The 18,250-nt window shown below is 36.6% G+C and overlaps 2 protein-coding genes and 1 pseudogene across 2 annotated transcripts; all 3 read right to left on the bottom strand.

Annotated features, from left to right (window-relative positions):
* Window positions 1–4,474: 4,474 nt before the first annotated feature.
* On the bottom strand, window positions 4,475–5,447 carry LOC123943567 (annotated as a pseudogene).
* Window positions 5,448–7,866: 2,419 nt separating this feature from the next.
* LOC123944280 (olfactory receptor 4L1-like) lies at window positions 7,867–8,808 on the bottom strand. The gene has a single exon (XM_046009227.1). The coding sequence runs from the start codon at window positions 8,803–8,805 to the stop codon at window positions 7,867–7,869; it is 939 nt and encodes a 312-aa protein (XP_045865183.1). The 5' UTR covers window positions 8,806–8,808.
* A 6,985-nt stretch (window positions 8,809–15,793) lies between these two features.
* LOC123943566 (olfactory receptor 4K13-like) lies at window positions 15,794–16,735 on the bottom strand. The gene has a single exon (XM_046007842.1). The coding sequence runs from the start codon at window positions 16,733–16,735 to the stop codon at window positions 15,794–15,796; it is 942 nt and encodes a 313-aa protein (XP_045863798.1).
* Between the last annotated feature and the right edge of the window lie 1,515 nt (window positions 16,736–18,250).

Raw genomic sequence — 18,250 nt, 5'->3', positions numbered from 1 at the left:
TCATGAAATGGCATTCTTACCCCTGGTAATATTCTTTGCTCTGAAATATACTTTGATATTAAAATGGTCTCTAGGGGTTTATTTTGATTTGTATTCATTTGGTATATATCTTTCTATCCTTTCATTTTTTAATTTTTTAAAATGTAGCCTTTTTCTTTAGAGTGGTTTTAGACTTATAAAAAAATTGAGTGGAGTGTACAAAGAGTTCCCATGTATCTCCTGAGTCCCTCACATGCACAACCTCCCTCATGGTCAACATTCGATACCACGGTGATAATCCTTCCAATCAGTGAACCCACACTAACATATCACTATCACTCAAAGTCCATTGTTTACATTAGGGTTCATTTTTGATGTTGTTCATAGTATATGTTATCATAAATGTATAATGACATATATTCAACATTGTAGTATCATACAGAATAATTTCACTGCCTTGCAATCATCTGTGCTCTGCCTATTTTTCTTTTCCCTTTTCTTAACCCTTGGAAACTACTACTTTTATAGATTGCATAGTTTTGCCTTTTCCAGAATGGCATATAGTTGAAATCATACAAAAGGTATCCTTTTCACATTGGCTCTTTTCACCTGGTCATATGCATTTCAATTTCTTCCATGTCTTTTTGTGGCTAGATAGCTTATTTCCTTTTAGCACTAAATAATATTTCATGGTCTGGTTGTACCACTGTCTATTTATTCATTGACCTTTTGACAGAGATCTTGGTTGATTCCACATTTGGGCAATTATAAAAAACATGGCTGTGAACCTCAATATGGAGGTTTTGGTTCCAGTGCATTTGGGTGAATATTAAGAGTTGTTGGACTGAATAATTAAGAGTTTATTTAGTTTTGCAAGCAACTGCCAAATTGTCTTATGAAGTGGATGTACCATTTTGCATTCCCATTAAGATTAGAGTTCGTGTTGCTCTATATCCTTGCTAGCATTTGATGTCATCAGTGTTTTAGATTTAGTAATTCCAATGCATTTATAGTGGATCTTGTTTTTTAATTGTTAGTTTCTTGATGATATATAATGTTGACAGATAAGCATATTTTCAAATGCTTATCTACCATCTGTATATATTATTTAGTGAGGATTTTGATCAGATGTTTTGTCAATTATTTTATCATGTTGTTTTCTTATGGTTAAATTTAAAGAGATGTTTGAACATACTGGAAAACAGTCCTTTATCAAATACGTCTTTTGCAAATATTTTTCCCAGCACGACTTGTCTTCTTATTCTCTTGGCATTGTCTTTTGCAGAGAAAATGTTCTAAATTTCTGTGCAGTCCAGCTTGTCAGTTGTTTCTTTCATGGACTGTGCTTTTGGCGTTGTATCTAAAAGGTCATTGCCACACTAAAGATCATCTAGATTTTTTCTTATGTTATCTTCTAAGGGATTAATACTTTGCACTTCACAATAGGTCTGTGATCCTTTTGAGTTAAATTTTGTGAAAAGTGTAAGGTCTGTGCAGATTCTTTTGTTTGTTTGTTTGTTTGTTTTTTGGTCTCAGATGTCCAGTTGCTCAAGAACATTTGTTGAAAAGACTTATCTTTGCTCCATTACATTGTCTCTCCTCCTTTCAAAGATAAGTTGCCTAAATTTATGTGGGTCTATTTCTGGACCTTCTATTTCATTCCTTTGATATTTGTCAATTCTGCATTATCTTGATTACTATAGCTTTATAGTAAGTCCTGAAATTGAGTAGTGTCAGTTCTCTGACTTTGTTCTTCTCCTTCATTACATGTTTAACATATCTTTGTCTTTATATTTGAAGTGTGTTTCTGTGCTGTAATATATAGTTGAGTCTGCATCAATGAGAAATATTCATCTGTAATTATTTTTATTTTGTGCCATCTTTTCTGGCTTTGATATCAGGGTAAAATTGCCCTCAGAATGAGTTGTGAACTGTTTTCTTCTTCTCCATTTGCTGGAAGACTTTTTGAAGAACTGATCTTACATCTTCTTTAGAAATTTGGCAGAATTCACCAGTGAAGCCATCAGAGCATGGAGTTTTCCTTTGGAAAATTAAAAAAATACTAACAATATCTTCATTTTTATGTCTTTGAATTTTTTTTGTTTTTCTGGGCAGCATGGAGCTGAACATAGGCTTTGAATTCATGACCCTGAGATCAAGAGTCAGAGTTTTAACTAACTGAGCCACTGAAGTGCCTCAGGATTTTCTATTTCTTATTGTACATTTTTAAGCATTTGTCCATTTGATATGTTATCTAATTTGTTGACACTTAGTTTTTCATAGTATTCCTTTATTTTTATTTTTTAAAGATTTTATTTATTCATTTGACAGAGAGAGAGAGAGATCACAAGTAGGCAGAGAGGCAGGCAGAGAGAGAGAGGGAAGCAGGCTCCCCGCTGAGCAGAGAGCCCAATGCAGGGCTTGTTTCCAGGATCCTGAGATTATGATCTGAGCTGAAGGCAGAGGCTTAACCCACTGAGCCTCTCAGGTACCCCCACAGTATTCCTTTAAAATAGATTTTATTTTTGTGGGGTCATTAAAGATGTTTCTGCTGTGACCTTGACTGTGTCAAACAATCGGGCCTGGACATAGATTTTTCTGCACTGCTCTCTGAATAAAGTCACCTCCTCAGGCAGGACGGCCATGCACCTTTTGTCTTAAGTGCTCACCCTGGGCTGATCCCATACCATGGAGACAGAGCCAACAAGGTAGGTGGGAGCCACCAGTTATCAAGGCTAGCCTTGGTACTTACTACTTAAGATACAATTTTTTGGTTCCACTTCTGGATCTTGGAGGGACAGTGAGAGCTGCCTCTCCTTATGGGATGCAGCACCTGTATAGCAAAGAATTTCACAGCAGAAAGCTGGGAGAAATAGGAGAAGACTCTGGCTTAAATGTCAGACTCCCCATACTCTTATCAAGAGTTTTGAATAAACATTTCTGAATCTGCTGTATGCACTCTGTTTTGTTTTGTTTTGCTTTGTTTTTATCTAGAGACTTCAAAAAGTTTAAAGATTTTATTTTGTTTTGGGTATTTTTGTCTGAAAACTTTTTCCAGTTTTATTGTTTGCATTGAGTGAATACACAGGATTTTTTCCTATGCTCTTTGTCTCTGTAACCACATTTGCTGCCACTACTTCGAATATCTTTCCAAATTTCAAGGTTTTCTATAATCATTAAATTTCAGTTTTGTGATTATGTCATATGATACATAAAAAGAGCAAAAACCCTACTAAAAATACATATTGATCCTCTTTTGTTGTTAGGGATCCACTTTTGAGCACAATTAGATTCCTTAAAAGGATAGAATATAACTTTCTATTGCTGCTATTTTTTAACTCATATATTAATGTCATATAATACAGAGAGGACTAAAGAGAAATTGTGAATAAATCTATTCAAGTTCACAGCTAGAGAAATTCCATTGAATTGTATTTTTATCAATGAGAATTACTAGAGATGTGACAATATCCAAACGCCTTTACATTAATTCCTTATAAAATAATAACATGCATAATGTGGTTTATTATTAAACATATTTCAAACTCAAATTATTCTTTTTTAAAAAAGATTTTATTTATTTATTTGACAGACAGAGATCACAAGTAGGCAGAGAGGCAGGCAGAGAGAGAGGAAGGGAAGCAGGCTCCCTGTCGAGCAGGGAGCCCGATGTGGGGCTTGATCCCAGGACTCTGGGATCATGACCTGAGCCAAAGGCAGAGGCTTTAACCCACTGAGCCATCCAGGTGCCCCTCAAATTATTCTTAAGGAAAAAATTAATGTATGTCTGAATTTGTCCCTTTTTAAATTTTGAGTCAGAGACATGGTTTCTGAGATAGAAATAATATTGGATATTAGCAGTCTTAAAAGCATCTACAACACCTCATTTTGGAGACAACAAGAAAAATGAGTGTGCTTTGGCAGTATATACAAAGATATTAAAACAGGTTTTTTACACATGTGAATACTGACTGAAATACTAGTATTATTGAGAAAACAGAGAACTATGGGCCCACAATAAGTGCCAACTCATTCTGACTGGACAGAAAAATGATAGACTTTCTGGGGTTTCACTTTATTTTCCCTTTCAATCAATACCATGTTAATACATTGATAAAGCATATAAAGGTACTTCTCCTCAATACAAGTAAGGGTTTTTTTTTTTAAGATTTTTAAATTTTTATATAGTCCCTACATCCAATATGGGGCTCGAACCTACAACCCTGGGATCAAGAGTCTCATGCTCCAATGACAGAGCCAGCCAGCTGCCGCAAATAGAAGTGAATTCTTAATGGACAATATTTTTGAGCAGTCGGCATCATTTGAAATATATAAAGGCATTGATTTCTTTTTTGTTGGTACTATATTCAAAATATCTTTGAAGGTCTGACTTTTATAAGTCTTGTATATGACTTACTCTGTATAGGTCAATGACAGTTTTTAAAAGATGTAAAGTTTTTTTTAAAAAACTTTAAAAAACTTATTTCTATCTAAATTATATTTTTAATCTAAGTACCTCTCTAGAACTCACCAAATCATACCAGAGTTTCTTCATGACTGTCTTCATTTCTTTGTTTCACAGTGTAGATAATTAGGTTCAAGATGGGGTAACAGTGGTGTAAAATACAGCAAGGAATTTATCCACAGAGTGGTTGCTGAAGGGACAGATACAGGTGAAGATGCATGGGCCAAGAAAGAGAATCACTGATCAAAGTGGAATGAGCTTTGGATTTCTGGTAGAAGAGTGACTCTTAATGGTTATGAGGAACAGACTGTAGGAGATAAGCAAAATCATGAACCAGCTCAGAGAGATCATCCCACTGCTGGCAACAATGACAATCTGTAGGTATCTATGCAGGCAATCTTAGTAACCAGAGGGAGATCACAGGAAATGCTGTCTACCACATTGGGACGGCAGAAAAGCAAATTCACAAGAGTATCTGAAGCCCTAAATGAGGACCTAAGAATCATGAGGTCACTACCAGCAGAACATACGCCTTCCTGTTCATGATGGTTGTGCAATGTAGGGGTTTACAAATAGCTGCATATCTATCATGTGCCATGGAGACCAAAAGTTCTATTTCAGTTCCACCCAGTAAGTGAAGGAGAAAGATTCAGCAAAGGAAATGCTCTTGCGCTTTTTTTTTTTCCCTCCAAGTTTACAATCATCTTAACAGCAGCAAAGGAAGCAAGGGTCATATCTACAAAGGAGAGAGGTTTCCAGGAAGAAAGTATGGGGTGTTCAGGTTTGGGATGTAAAAAATTGTGACCACAGTCAAAAGGTAACCTGAAACTGGCTGCATGGACAACTAGGAAGAGTGCAGAGAGAAGAGACTCTATATCCTGGCAGATGATCAGCCCTGCAAAATGAATTCTGACACTTCAAGCTGATTTAATTATTCTGTGGACTCCATTGTGTGGTTTGTTCTGGGCTGACCTGTAGAGAGAAAGAAGAGAGCACTAATGCCATGGAGGTTGCCAGCATTTTCATTCATTTGGGTCCTTTAATAATCTCATTTGACTTTGAAATTTAGTGTTAGTGTGTGTTACTCTAAGAAGTAGATAGGTGTCTAAACTGTCCATCTCTAAGCCTAGCTTATAAACAACAGTCAATTCATGTCTCTTGGCTCCTCTAAGCAGTTCATGAGCTCTGAGGTGTATGTTCTGTCTTCACAGCTTACAGAGAGATATGACCATCTTTCAGAGTTTTGTGCTTTTGTAGACAGTAAGATCCCTTAGTCTGAATTCCCTGGAGGCCACAGGGGCCTGGCAGAACCCCTTTATAATTCAAATTTTGAGTTAATTGGGAGTTACTGTTTGGCCTCAACTATTATAAGAAATTGTGTTTTCATTCTAAATCAGCCCTAGAGTTTCGAAGGGCCTGTGATGCAGCAGGTACAAGCCTGCTCTGTGTAAGTAGGTCATTGAGGCTTGGAGTGACCCACAGTGCTGTCTTTCCCACCAAGCCATGAGTGGGGTTTTGATATCTTCATATTCTAGGAAAGCCTTTCTTGGCAAAAACTGTTTTTCCTAACATGATTGTCACTACCCATGATCTGCTGTGGCTGAAACTCACATTCCTAGAGAGGCCTTACAAGTCCATAAATTGCAAAGGCAGCTGTGGTGAAGCACTGAGATTGAATGTTCTGAGCCTCGAGTAGCCGCATTGCATTCTAAGAAGGGCCCCCATATTACAGTGAAGCAAGAAAGATGCTTTAAGTTCAGGTGAGGTTACTTGTGACCTCTAAAGTGTCTTGCTTCCCACATTTAGCTTCTTTGTCAAATGCTACCTGTCTTTGTAAAATGGTATGCTTTTAATGAACCAGGTTTTATAATTCATACATTAACTGTATAATTTTCACAAGACCTCCCTTCATATCCATACACAGCAACACTGACCTGGTGATAGGTGGAGCAGAGTCCCCATGTGGGAGCCCTTAGGCTGGGAATGTCACACTAATTACTTGAAACTAAATTGGTAAACTACAGTGTTTCAATCTGGATGCTGCTGCTGCAGTATGTGGGTGTACATGTGTATGGGTGCTTGTGTGGGATACTGCTAAAACCATGATCCAAGTAATAAGTAGGACAATTAATCGCACCAGAGATAAAGATCAACTTGAAGGCTGTGATTTCTGTGTTTTTATGAATTAACATGTGAAAAGAATCAGTGTTTGGCAAGAACACTGAAATAAAGCTGGAAGACTAGGGTTAAGAACCAGTTTTACCTCCAGCAACTGGCATGTATTTCTCATCGAGTCTTTTTTCTTTTTCTTTTTTTTTTTAATTATTTTCAGCGTAACACACTGTTTTTGCACCACACCCAGTGCTCCATGCAGTACGTGCCCTTCCTATTACCCACCACCTGGTTCCCCAACCTCCCACCCCCCCCACCCCTTCAAAACCCTCTGGTTGTTTTTCAGAGTCCATAGTCTCTCATGGTTCGTCTCCCCTTCCAATTTCCCTCAACTCCCTTCTCCTCTCCATCTCCCCATGTCCTCCATGTTCTTTGTTATGCTCCACAAATAAGTGAAACCATATGATAATGGACTCTCTCTGCTTGACTTATTTCACTCAGCATAATCTCTTCCAGTCCCGTCCATGTTGCTACAAAAGTTGGGTATTCATCCTTTCTGATGGAGGCATAATACTCCATCGTGTATATGGACCACATCTTCCTTATCCATTCGTCCTTTGAAGGGCATCTATTGAGTCTTTTTTTTGATGCATAAAACAGTTGAACTCAGTCTCTTGAGTTCCTTTTCAGGACCATAATATAGTAATAATATAGTAATAATATAGTGGGCTTATTATTAATACATTTCCTTTTTTTTTTTTTTGGCAGGGAGTGGGGGAAAGAAGGTGGTGGAAGGGGCAAGGGAAGAGGGAGAGAGATGTTTGTACTCAGATTACTATCTTTGGAATAAGAAAGTTTTAGTAGAAATCTGTATATGAAGAATAATGGCCCAGAACAGAAGGTTAGAAATTAATAAAATAAATATCTTAATTTTAAATGATATTATTTTGTTATAAGCACTATAAATTCGGGGAAAAATATTTTTGCTTCAGCATTGTACTGGTGGTTTCAGCCAAAAGCAATAAAACCTACCAAAAATCACTAAATATTATAAAATAAAATGTAACAAAATAAAAAGATATGCTACATTGATGGATTAGAATAACCAAAATCATAAAGTTTTTTATTTATAAATTAATCTATAAATTCTGATTTTAGTTGCTATTCAGAATTGTTTTTGAAGAATTTGATGATTTATCCTGAAATCATCTGGTAGAGTTGATCAACAAGAACTAGGATATACGTAAAGTAGAGCATTTGAGAGTGCAGATTCACTATGACAAATAAATCTTCATCATCGTGCTTATTGCCTAGAAGGTCTGTCTGGATCTGATGTGTTGGGTCCTCAGTCTATTCATAGCTGCTTTCATTTCCTGGTTTCTCAGAGTGTAAATAATGGGGTTCAGTAAGGGTGTGATAACTGAGTAAAACACAGAAAGAAATTTATCCACTGAAAAGCTACTGAATGGCCAAGCATAAATGAAGATACATGGCCCAAAGAATAGAGTGACCACAGTAATGTGAGCAGACAGTGTGGACAGAGCCTTGGAGAGTCCACCAGAGGATCGACGTCGGACAGTTACCAGAATGACAGTGTAGGAAATGAGCAGGAGTATGAAGCAGATGAAAGACAACAGTCCACTGTCAGCAATTACCAGTAACTCCAGAATATAGGTCTCTGTGCAGGCAAGTTTTAGAACTAGAGGAAGGTCACAAAAAATATTGTCCACTATGTTGGGGCCACAGAAGGGCAAGGTGATAGTAAAAACCATCTGGCTCATCGTATGCACAAAACCAACAGCCCACGAGAGCAGCACAGAGCCCACGAGGACCCGGCGATTCATGATGGATGTGTAGTGAAGAGGTTTGCATATTGCAATGTATCGATCAACAGCCATGACTATGAGAAGAGTCATCTCGCTGCCGCCTAAAAAGTGGAGGAGGAACATCTGAGCCATACAGCCCCACAAAGAAATACTTTTATTCTCCCTGAGGAAATCTGTGATCATCTTAGGGGTTGTGATTGTGGAAATAGACATATCCAGGAAGGAGAGATTTCCAAGGAGGAAGTACATTGGTGTGGAGTACAGAAGTGAGTCAAAGGTTACAGTGACCATGATGAGAAGGTTTCCTGCCACAATTGCTGCATAGGCCAACAAAAATATGAAAAAAAAGAAAATCTCAAGTTCCCAAGTGTTGGTGAGTCCTAACAAAACAAACTCAGATATTGAGCTATTCATTATATCCATCTAGTCTATGTAGGGGTTGTCAGAAAGTCATTAAAATGTAGAGTATCTGAAAAAAGTGATAATTTAAACTGTGAGAATTTTGAAGATATAGACATATAGAAAGTATTTGGTTCCTATAGAAAGAGAAAAGATGAACATTTCCTAAAGATACATTTAATTTATTAATTCAAGCAGCATTCACATTATCAAATTTATTTTCAGCCAGAAAGGAACAAAAGATAAGAAATTAATTCTAAAAATTTGTAAACAGAGTTTATAGACATAGAGTGTATCTCCACAGTAATTTGTTGTTTCTGTCATGAGTTTATGAATGTATGAACCATGAGTTCAATAGGCCAATGAGTAGAAGAGCCAAATGATCATTAGTCAAGTGATTCAATCTTTTGCCTCCTTCCCCCTCCCTAATTTAAAATGCTCAGGAGCATGGAAGTTGATATACTTTTTGGCAAATTGTTTTCGGGTAATTTCTCCATCAGCTATGCTGTATTATCACCTCTCTCTCTTTCTTTTGTTTTTAAAGATTTTTATTTTTATTAGTCAGGGAGAGAGAGAGAGAGAGAGCAAGTATGAGCAGGGGCAGTGGCAGGCAGAGAGAGAGAAGTGATCTCCCCGCTCAGCAAGGAGCCTGATGCAAGACTTGATCCCAGGACCTTGGGATTATGAGCTGAGCTGAAGGCAGACTCTGAAACAACTGAACTACCCAGGCATCCCTCCCCTCTCTTTTATCCTAAAGAGGTATAGCACTGATTTCACTTATTTCTTATTGTCCCCCAAATTATAATAAATCAACCTTCCTAGGAAGTTTCTGGACAAGATCACAATGTTTCTCAGCATCCATGTTTCTATTTTTTTTCTTTTTCTTTTTTTTTTTAAAGATTTTATTTATTTATTTGACAGACAGAGATCAGAAGTAGGCAGAGAGGCAGGCAGAGAGAGAGAGGAGGAAGCAGGCTCCCCGCTGAGCAGAGAGAGCCGGATGCCGGGCTCGAACCCAGGACACTGGGATCATGACCTGAGCCAAATGCAGAGGCTTTAACCCACTGAGACACCCAGGCACCCCAGCATCCATGTTTCTTTCTTTACTTCTTTCCCTCCCCCTCCCTTCTTTCCTTCCTCACTCCTTTCCTTCCTTCTTTTATTCTTTCTTCCTTCTTTATTTCTTTTATTCTTTCTCCTTCCTCCCCTCATCCCCTTTTGCCTCGTCATTGTTGCCCTCCTCTTCTTCCTCATTCTTCTGAATAGTGCTGTGCATCTAATACTTTGATTTCTGGACAAAACTCGTGACCTCCACTGTTGAGCCTTTTTGCCTGTTTTCCTGAATCTGTTGTTGCTGGGTTTTTGACCAGAGTTTTCTTTCTTGTCCCTTTACATTCTATATGTATATGGTCTCTGAACAACCAACAAATGTTTGGCAAAATTTTTTGTTTCCTTGGCTCCTAAATTCTTATCATCTTTGTACCTAGTGCTTTCCTCTGACACAGTATCACACTTGTGTGAGGACTGACTGGACTCTTACCTTGGCTCATACATTCTTGACACTTGTACTCTGTATGTGTTTCCACATTGACCTGATCCTGTTGGCTCACTATTATCTACTTTTCATTGTGATTTAGATATTTTATTCCCAACTTTACCCTCCACACTTATTTTTTTTCCTTTAAAAAACTATTAGTGATGTATACCAAACACACGGATCTAGACTTATATAGTCATAAAAGCACATACTTGTACCATGTTCTATCCTGGAACACCAAACAGAATGTGAAAAATCTACTCTGAAATTCCATTTTTTTTTTGCTTAAATATTTCATGAAATATTCAGATGTTACTGTTTAGCTTAACTAACAGAATTAAAAAAAAAAAACTGAGTCAAGAATGAAGAGTTAAATTCTAATCCTGGGCTCAGCATTTACTAGAGAAATATACTCTTAACTGTTGAACAGTGATTTATTTTTCCATAACAATGAAATGATACCTACACTACTACCTCACAGACTGTTTTGAGGCCCCAGGATATACGGGATATATTTGTATATTTCATTGAATATATATAGGTCCTATGTGCATTCAAATAATTCTATCTTTAGCATTATTTCATTTTCTGATGTTGTAAGGATACTCAAATCAGTAAGAACCACAGAAGAATTTTACTATGGAAGACTTCGTAAAGAAAAGATTTCTTTTTTAAGATTTAATTTATTTATTTGATAGAGAAATCACAAGTAGGCAGAGAGAGAGAAGCAGGCTTCCTGCTGAGCAGAGAACCTGATGCAGGGCTCGATCCCAGGACCATGAGATCTTGACCTGAGCCAAAGACAGAGGCTTAACCCACTGAGCCACCCAGACACCCCAAAGAAGAGAATGTTAATGAAAACATTTTTCTCTATAAAATATAAATGATATGGTTACCTAGTTGTATTCATTATAAAGACTTAATCATTGGTATATATTTCATTCAGTAATTGAATCTACATACTAGTTATGCATAGCTTTGAAACTATATAGTCCTTAACCTCAAAATACTAACAGGAGGGAAATCTTGAGAATTATAAGAGTAATTTTTTAGTTCGATTTGTAAAATTGGAAAATTAAAAGCAAAGAATTATATTTATTAATTTAGCCTTTGTTTGAAAATTTATAAGCTCCTTCATAAAATATATCCAGGATGTAGATGGATTTGATTCTATCACAATAGGTGAAATCATTTATTATGACAACTTGACATTTCTTTTATTAAAGTGTACAATTGCAGTTTGTTATTAATATTGATATTTAAACTTACCAGTTATACCTGAGGAGTGGTCTCTTCAAAGACATGCAGTTACTGTGAGATCCTGTATATATATTGTTTATCTTTTTTACCCCCATGAAGATATATGACAATCATTTGCAGGTAAAAAAAAAAAAAAAAGAAGAATCATATACATAAGGTGCTGACTGGTGATCAACCCTCAAAGGGAATTATTAAAATAAACATGTTTAGTATTCCCCAGAGTGCAGAACAAGGACTTACTCTCTCATTAGTTAAATGGATTGTGAATTCACCAAGTGTATCAGTCATGTGAACTTTCTCTAATAAAGTGCTTTGCACTAACTCGTGTTTGGTTGGACCAGGATGAGCACATTTATAGAAAATGGATCTATTATAAAATAAAGACTTGAGGAAATTATAATTCTATCAATCTGATTACATCAGTCTGAATATTTATTATTAATTTGGTAATTGAATGCATTTATTCTGTGATATTAAAATAGTGAACTGAACAAGGCATATAAGGAAATTCATGGTATAAACCAGTTCTTAACAGAGACAAATCTTTTACCATGTAAAGGGAGAGAAAGAGAGGAGAGAGCTTGAGTGAGCAAGCGTGGGATTCTTTCACCATGGTAATCAATAAATGAGTAATGGTAATCAATGCATAATTCCTTAGTGAATTTTTACAACCAACCATTCTAGAGATACAGAATTTTGCTAACCCTTTTTAATTATATGTAACTTCATGATGACTCAAAAGTATAAAGAAAGATCTGTAGCAAACCTTTATAAAACAATGCAATTAAGCAAGTAAAATTCTAAAGGCTAACAGCATAACAATATATGATTGCAGATGAGTTTATATGCTGCAGAAATTTTTCTGTATTTATTCTTATATATAACTTTTCCATGTTGCTCCAATTAAAATCCTCTTGAAAAGGTTACAAGAAAGTAACCTTTCTTGTAGAGTAGTAAAGAGAGTAGTAATATATGATAGTAGTAAATATATGATATTTATTTGATAAATAAATATGATATGATAAATATGATAAATTTGATATATTTACCTGAGAGTAGTAAATATATGATAAATGTGGTGCCACATTCATTTCCAAAGCCCATGACAGACATTGTTAATAGATTTCTCAAACTTTTTAATTGAACCTCAGAATTTTTTTTGAAGACTTAGTTCCTTATACAACCACTAACAATTAGAATTGTCATGAAGAACAAACTTTTTAAAAATACTTATGGATGGGGACGCCTGGGTGGCTCAATGGGTTAAAGCCTCTGCCTTCGGCTCAGGTCATGATCTCAGGGTCCTGGGATTGAGCCCTGCATCAGGCTCTCTGCTCAGCGGGGAGTCTGCTTCCCCCTCTCTCTCTGCCTGCCTCTCTGCCTACTTGTGATCTCTGTCTGTCAAATAAAGTAAAATATTTAAAAAAAAAATTATGGATGGGGTGGCTCAGTCAGTTAAACATAAATGAAGCAGATAAAGTCAATTATCATATGGTTTCACTTATTTGTGGAATATAAGGAATAACACAGAGGATACTAGGAGAAAGAAAGGAAAAGTGAAGGAGGAGAAATCGGAGCGGGAGACGAACCATGAGAGACAGTGGACATGGAGAAACAAACTGAGGGTTTTAGAGGGGAGGTGGGTGGGGGGATGGGTGAGCCTGGTGGAGGGTATTAAGGAGGGCATGTATTGCATGGAACACTGAGTGTTATACGTCAACATTGAATCTTGGAACACTAAAAGTAAGAAAGAAAGAAAGAAAGAAAGAAAGTCGAAAAAAAAATTTTTTTTTCCCTAGTAAATCAGGACTGTAAGCCCCAGATAGGGCTTACCACTAAACACAAGAGAGAAGTGGGGGGAAGCATCTGTCTTCAACTCAGGTCATGATCCCAGGGTCCTAGGATCAAGCCCCACATTGGGCTCCCCACTCAGCAGGGAGTCTGCTTTTCCTTCTCCCACTACCCCTCCCCCCGACTCCTGCTCTCTCTCTCTCTATTAAAAAAAAATCTTAAAAAAAATATTTATGGTGAGCAAATATATGCCATGGTTTAGTGTGGCAATTGAGGAGATGTTTGCAAGAAGAAGATTCTTAAATATAGAAATCAGAAAGATAATATTAGAACAATATTGGTGTTCTGACTCAATTACCCAAACCAAGATATGAAAGCAATCAAAGTGTCCATCACTAGATGAATGGATAAGGAAGATATGGTACATATACACAATGGTATATTACTCAGCCATAAAAGAGAATGAAGTCTTGCCATTTGCAGTAGCATGGATGGACTTCGAAGGCGTTAAGTGAAATGAGTCAGAAAGAGACAAATAACATAAAATTTCACTCAAATGTGGCATCCAAAAAATAAAACAAAAAAAACCCCACCAAAACCCACAGCATAAGGAATATAATCAGTAAAATTATAATAATGTATGGTAACAGATGGAGCTACACTTCTGGTGAGCTTAGCATAATGTATAAATTTGTCAAATCACAATGTTGTACACCTGAAACTAATGTAATATTTATTTAAACTATACTCAAATAAAAAATTTCATAATCAAAAAATAAAAAATATTAAAATGTTTTTAAAAAGTGAGACATTTAAAAATTTTTTAAAAAACATAAAAAGAGATGGTCCCCAAGATGTTCAAATAATTTGTTTTTCTATTTGCCTTTGGAAGTCTTTACAGTTTTCACAAATTCATGTATTATTATTATTTAGTTTTTCATTAAATATTATTATATTATTTAATAAATTCAGGCTTGCTATCTGAAATAGCCCATTAACAATTCCCTCTGCTTTTACTTTTGCTACATTATATTCTCTACTTAAGTGGACAGAGATATACCAAACTGTAATATATATGGGATCCCATCTTTCCCTTTATCAAAACACATTAATGGGTTTATATTGATAGTAAAAATGAATCCACTAGCCTGAAAACCCTGGCCTTTTCCCTTCTATAAAATCTCAGCATAGATCTTCTCTCTTTTATTCATCAATCTTCTTCATCAAGGTCTCTATTTAATACTCACACAAAATCTTTATCACTTAACTATGTCTAGGTACATTGGTCATTTGCCTGGAATGCTCTTTCCCCTGCTTAAATGTCTAATTCTAGAGCCTTCTTAATGTGTTCATATAAATGTCTCCCCTTAAAATGGTCTTCTGAGACCGCCACACCTAACATAGATGTCTCCCCTTGGTTACTGTCTCTGGAACAGGGATCAGGTCTATATCTATAACCATGATCTGTGTTTCTTTGGGCAGCAATTGTTACCTAGTAAACATTTTTTTAATGTTTCATGAATGATGAAATTCAGTTGAAAAAACATTGAGTGTTCATGTGATCTGGTAGAGCAAGCTCTCCCAAGTTCATGGTTTTAATCTTAATATTTCAGTTGATATTGATTCTTATAAAATTATTTGAGTACTCAAAGATATGTAGGAAATATTTGGTTTTAGGCATGTTTTTTATATTCTATTAAAGATAATTAGCATATCGAGGCTATATAGTGAGAAAGCATTCTTATCCTCAATCAAATCACAACCCCTCTGTGAAGACCCATATGGTTGACAAATATTGACAGATATTTGAACATCTATTATGTTACTTAATATAACTTCAGGAAAAAAAATTGATACTAAACACCATATAGTATGTTGTGTTACTAAAGTTACGTATTTTTACATACTGACATTAAAACTTTAAAAAATTTTGTAAAAAGACATATGCTTATGTATTTCAAACACTCATCAGGGTTGTTTCTCTGAATTCTTCTTTTCTTAAGATTTTATTTATTCATTTGAGAGAGAGAGAGAGCACAAGTGGTGGGGAGATGTAGGGGAGCAGCAGCAGGAGAGGGAGAAGCAGACTCCCCACTGAGCAGGGAGCCGATTGTAAGGCTCAATCCCAGGACCCTAGGATCATGACCAGAGGCAAAGGTAGATGCCCATACATCTGAGCCACCCAGGTACCCTTTTTTCTCTGAATTCTAAGACAAGGAAGTAATGAAGGCACACTTATTTATGTATTAAATCTGTGCTATGAAATTTTCCACTAGATTTTTAATAAAAGTGACCTTAATAATTGCATGAATTTTAAGGGAAGAAAATAGATGGTATTAATATTTTCATTTTAATTATTCCAATAAATATATAAGACTCAAAAGCCCCAAATAGCAGAGGACACAAAAAAGAATCAGACTTTACTTAGGAAGTGAGCCAGGAACCAAGATGCTGGCTGCTGAGTCTCTTAATGGCTGCTTTCATTTCCTGATTCCTCAGAGTATAAATAATTGGGTTAAGGAGGGGGGTGATTATAGAGTAAAACACAGAAAGAAACTTATCTACAGAGTAACTACTGAATGGGAAAGCATAGATGAAGATAGTGGGACCAAAGAAGAGAGTGACCACAGTGATGTGAGCAGATAGTGTGGACACTGCCTTAGAGGATGCCCTGGAGGAGTGCTGCCAGATGGTGACCAGCATGACAATATAGGATATGAGCAAGAAAATGAAGCAGACCAGGGAGAGGAGTCCACTGTTTGCAATCACCAAGAGCTCTAGGATATAGGTGTCAGTGCAGGCAAGCTTGATGACCAGGGGAAGGTCACAGAAAATGCTGTCCACAATGTTGGGACCACAGAAAGGTAGACCGGCGGTGAAAACCATCTGGCTTGTGGTATGTATGAACCCAACTGCCCACGAGAGCAGTAGAAATACAATGAGAGCCCTGCGATTCATGATGGTCTTATAGTGCAAGGGTTTACATATGGCAACATACCTATCCATGGCCATAGCTATCAGAAGAGACATCTCTCCACCCCCAAAGAAGTGCATAAAAAACATCTGGGCCATGCAGCCCCACAAGGAGATGGTCTTGCGTTTTCTAAGGAAGTCTGCAATTACTTTGGGAGTTGCAGCAGAAGAAAGACATAAGTCAAAAAATGATAAATTTGCCAGAAAGAAATACATGGGGGAGTGAAGATGGTTGTCAGCTATTACAGAGATCACAATGAGGAGGTTTCCTACTATGATGGCTACATAGACAAGAAAGAAGATTGCAAAAAAGAATATTTGAATTTCTTGAAAATTGGAAAGTCCCAGCAAGATGAACTCAAAAACACTTGATCTGTTGTTCGGGAGATCCATTCATCCTTTTATTTAAGTTTGTCAGAGGTTGCCTAGAAGAGGGAAAAAACAGGGTGTCATAGGGACTGAGAAGTCAGTAAACCTGATCTTTACTTACATGCTGTCTCATAGGTAGGCAAACAACCATTTTGGTAATATGACTGCTTCGCAGGTATTTTGCAGGAGATATTTCATAGGACCGCATGACAGTAGAAAGTGTAGAGGGCATGGAGCCAACTAAATGAAATGTGTGTGTTGGTTAGTAGGAGCAAGGTTGCTTGGACATTTGAGAAAACCTCTCCCTTGTTCAGCTGCAGATCAGACTGTGTGAAACACTTAATTTATTGGAAAGATAGAAAAGAGTTTTGGAAGGCATCAGCAAAACCGATTTTTATCTTTTTCAGGAAGTGCATTTACTGACACATTTTTGTGACAGTCTCAGTAAGCAGTAAAAAGTTTGCCATATTAGGGGCACTTGGGTGGCTCAGTCAATTAAGTATTCAGCTCTTGGTTTCAACTCAGGTCTTGATAATCATGAATGATGGGACTGAGCCCCCTGGAGGCTTTCACTGAACCCATGGAGACATCTTCAGATTCTTTCTCCCTCTCCCTCTGTTCAAACTCTCTCAAATAAATAAAATCTTAAAAAAAGGTTTGCCATATTAAATATTGCTGAAGTCACATAATCTGCATTATGCTTCTTAAATAGAACTGATTACAAATCATGAGCATAGTGTTGTTAGAAGGTTGAATATGGGTACAGTTATATATTTTTTAAAGATTTTATTTATTTATTTGATAGACAGAGATTGTAACTAGTCAGAGAGGCAGGCAGGGAGAGAGAGGAGGAAGCAGGCTCCCTTCTGAGCAGAGAGGCCGATGTGGGGCTTGATCCCAGGACCCTGGGATCATGACCTGAGCTGAAGGCAGAGGCTTTAACCCACTGAGCCACCCAGGCGCCCCGGTACAGTTATATTATTAACTGAGATTAAAGCCTATTACTAAGGGAAGATTAAGGTTGTTAGAATTGAATGACCAGATTGACTCTCAAAACTACAGATGCTCATTTACATATTGCTTAACTCTTCATGTGATTAGACGTGAAGTATATCCTATCTGTGCATACGTATCTAGTTGTTGCAAAGTTGAATTAAATATCCATTTTTATCTGGTATCCTTTTTTAAGTCATATGTTTTCACATATGTAAGGGTATAGAAATATCTAAATCACTATTATTAAGACTAGTGAAGTTTACCATTATAGTCTTGTTATTATAGTTTTGTTCCACTTAACTCCCATTGGTGAAGGGTAAAGAGTAAGGTGAATCATTGACCTTTGTAAACATAATTAAAAAAAAATTTTCAAATATGTTGGATTGTTTGAAAATAGTGCCATTTGGATTACTCAGCTTCCTGGGACCTATCCTTTCTCACAGTTACTTCCTTAAAGTTCTTTTAGCCTTTAACTTTGCCAAGATGGAAAAAGTCATATATTATGTTACTGACTGAGATGGATTCAGCTAAGCTAAATGAACT

Source organism: Meles meles, chromosome 6 (assembly GCF_922984935.1).
Source record: "Meles meles chromosome 6, mMelMel3.1 paternal haplotype, whole genome shotgun sequence".
NCBI lineage: Eukaryota > Metazoa > Chordata > Mammalia > Carnivora > Mustelidae > Meles > Meles meles.
Note: the sequence above shows the minus strand (reverse complement) of the source record. Positions and strands in the feature narration are given on the sequence as shown.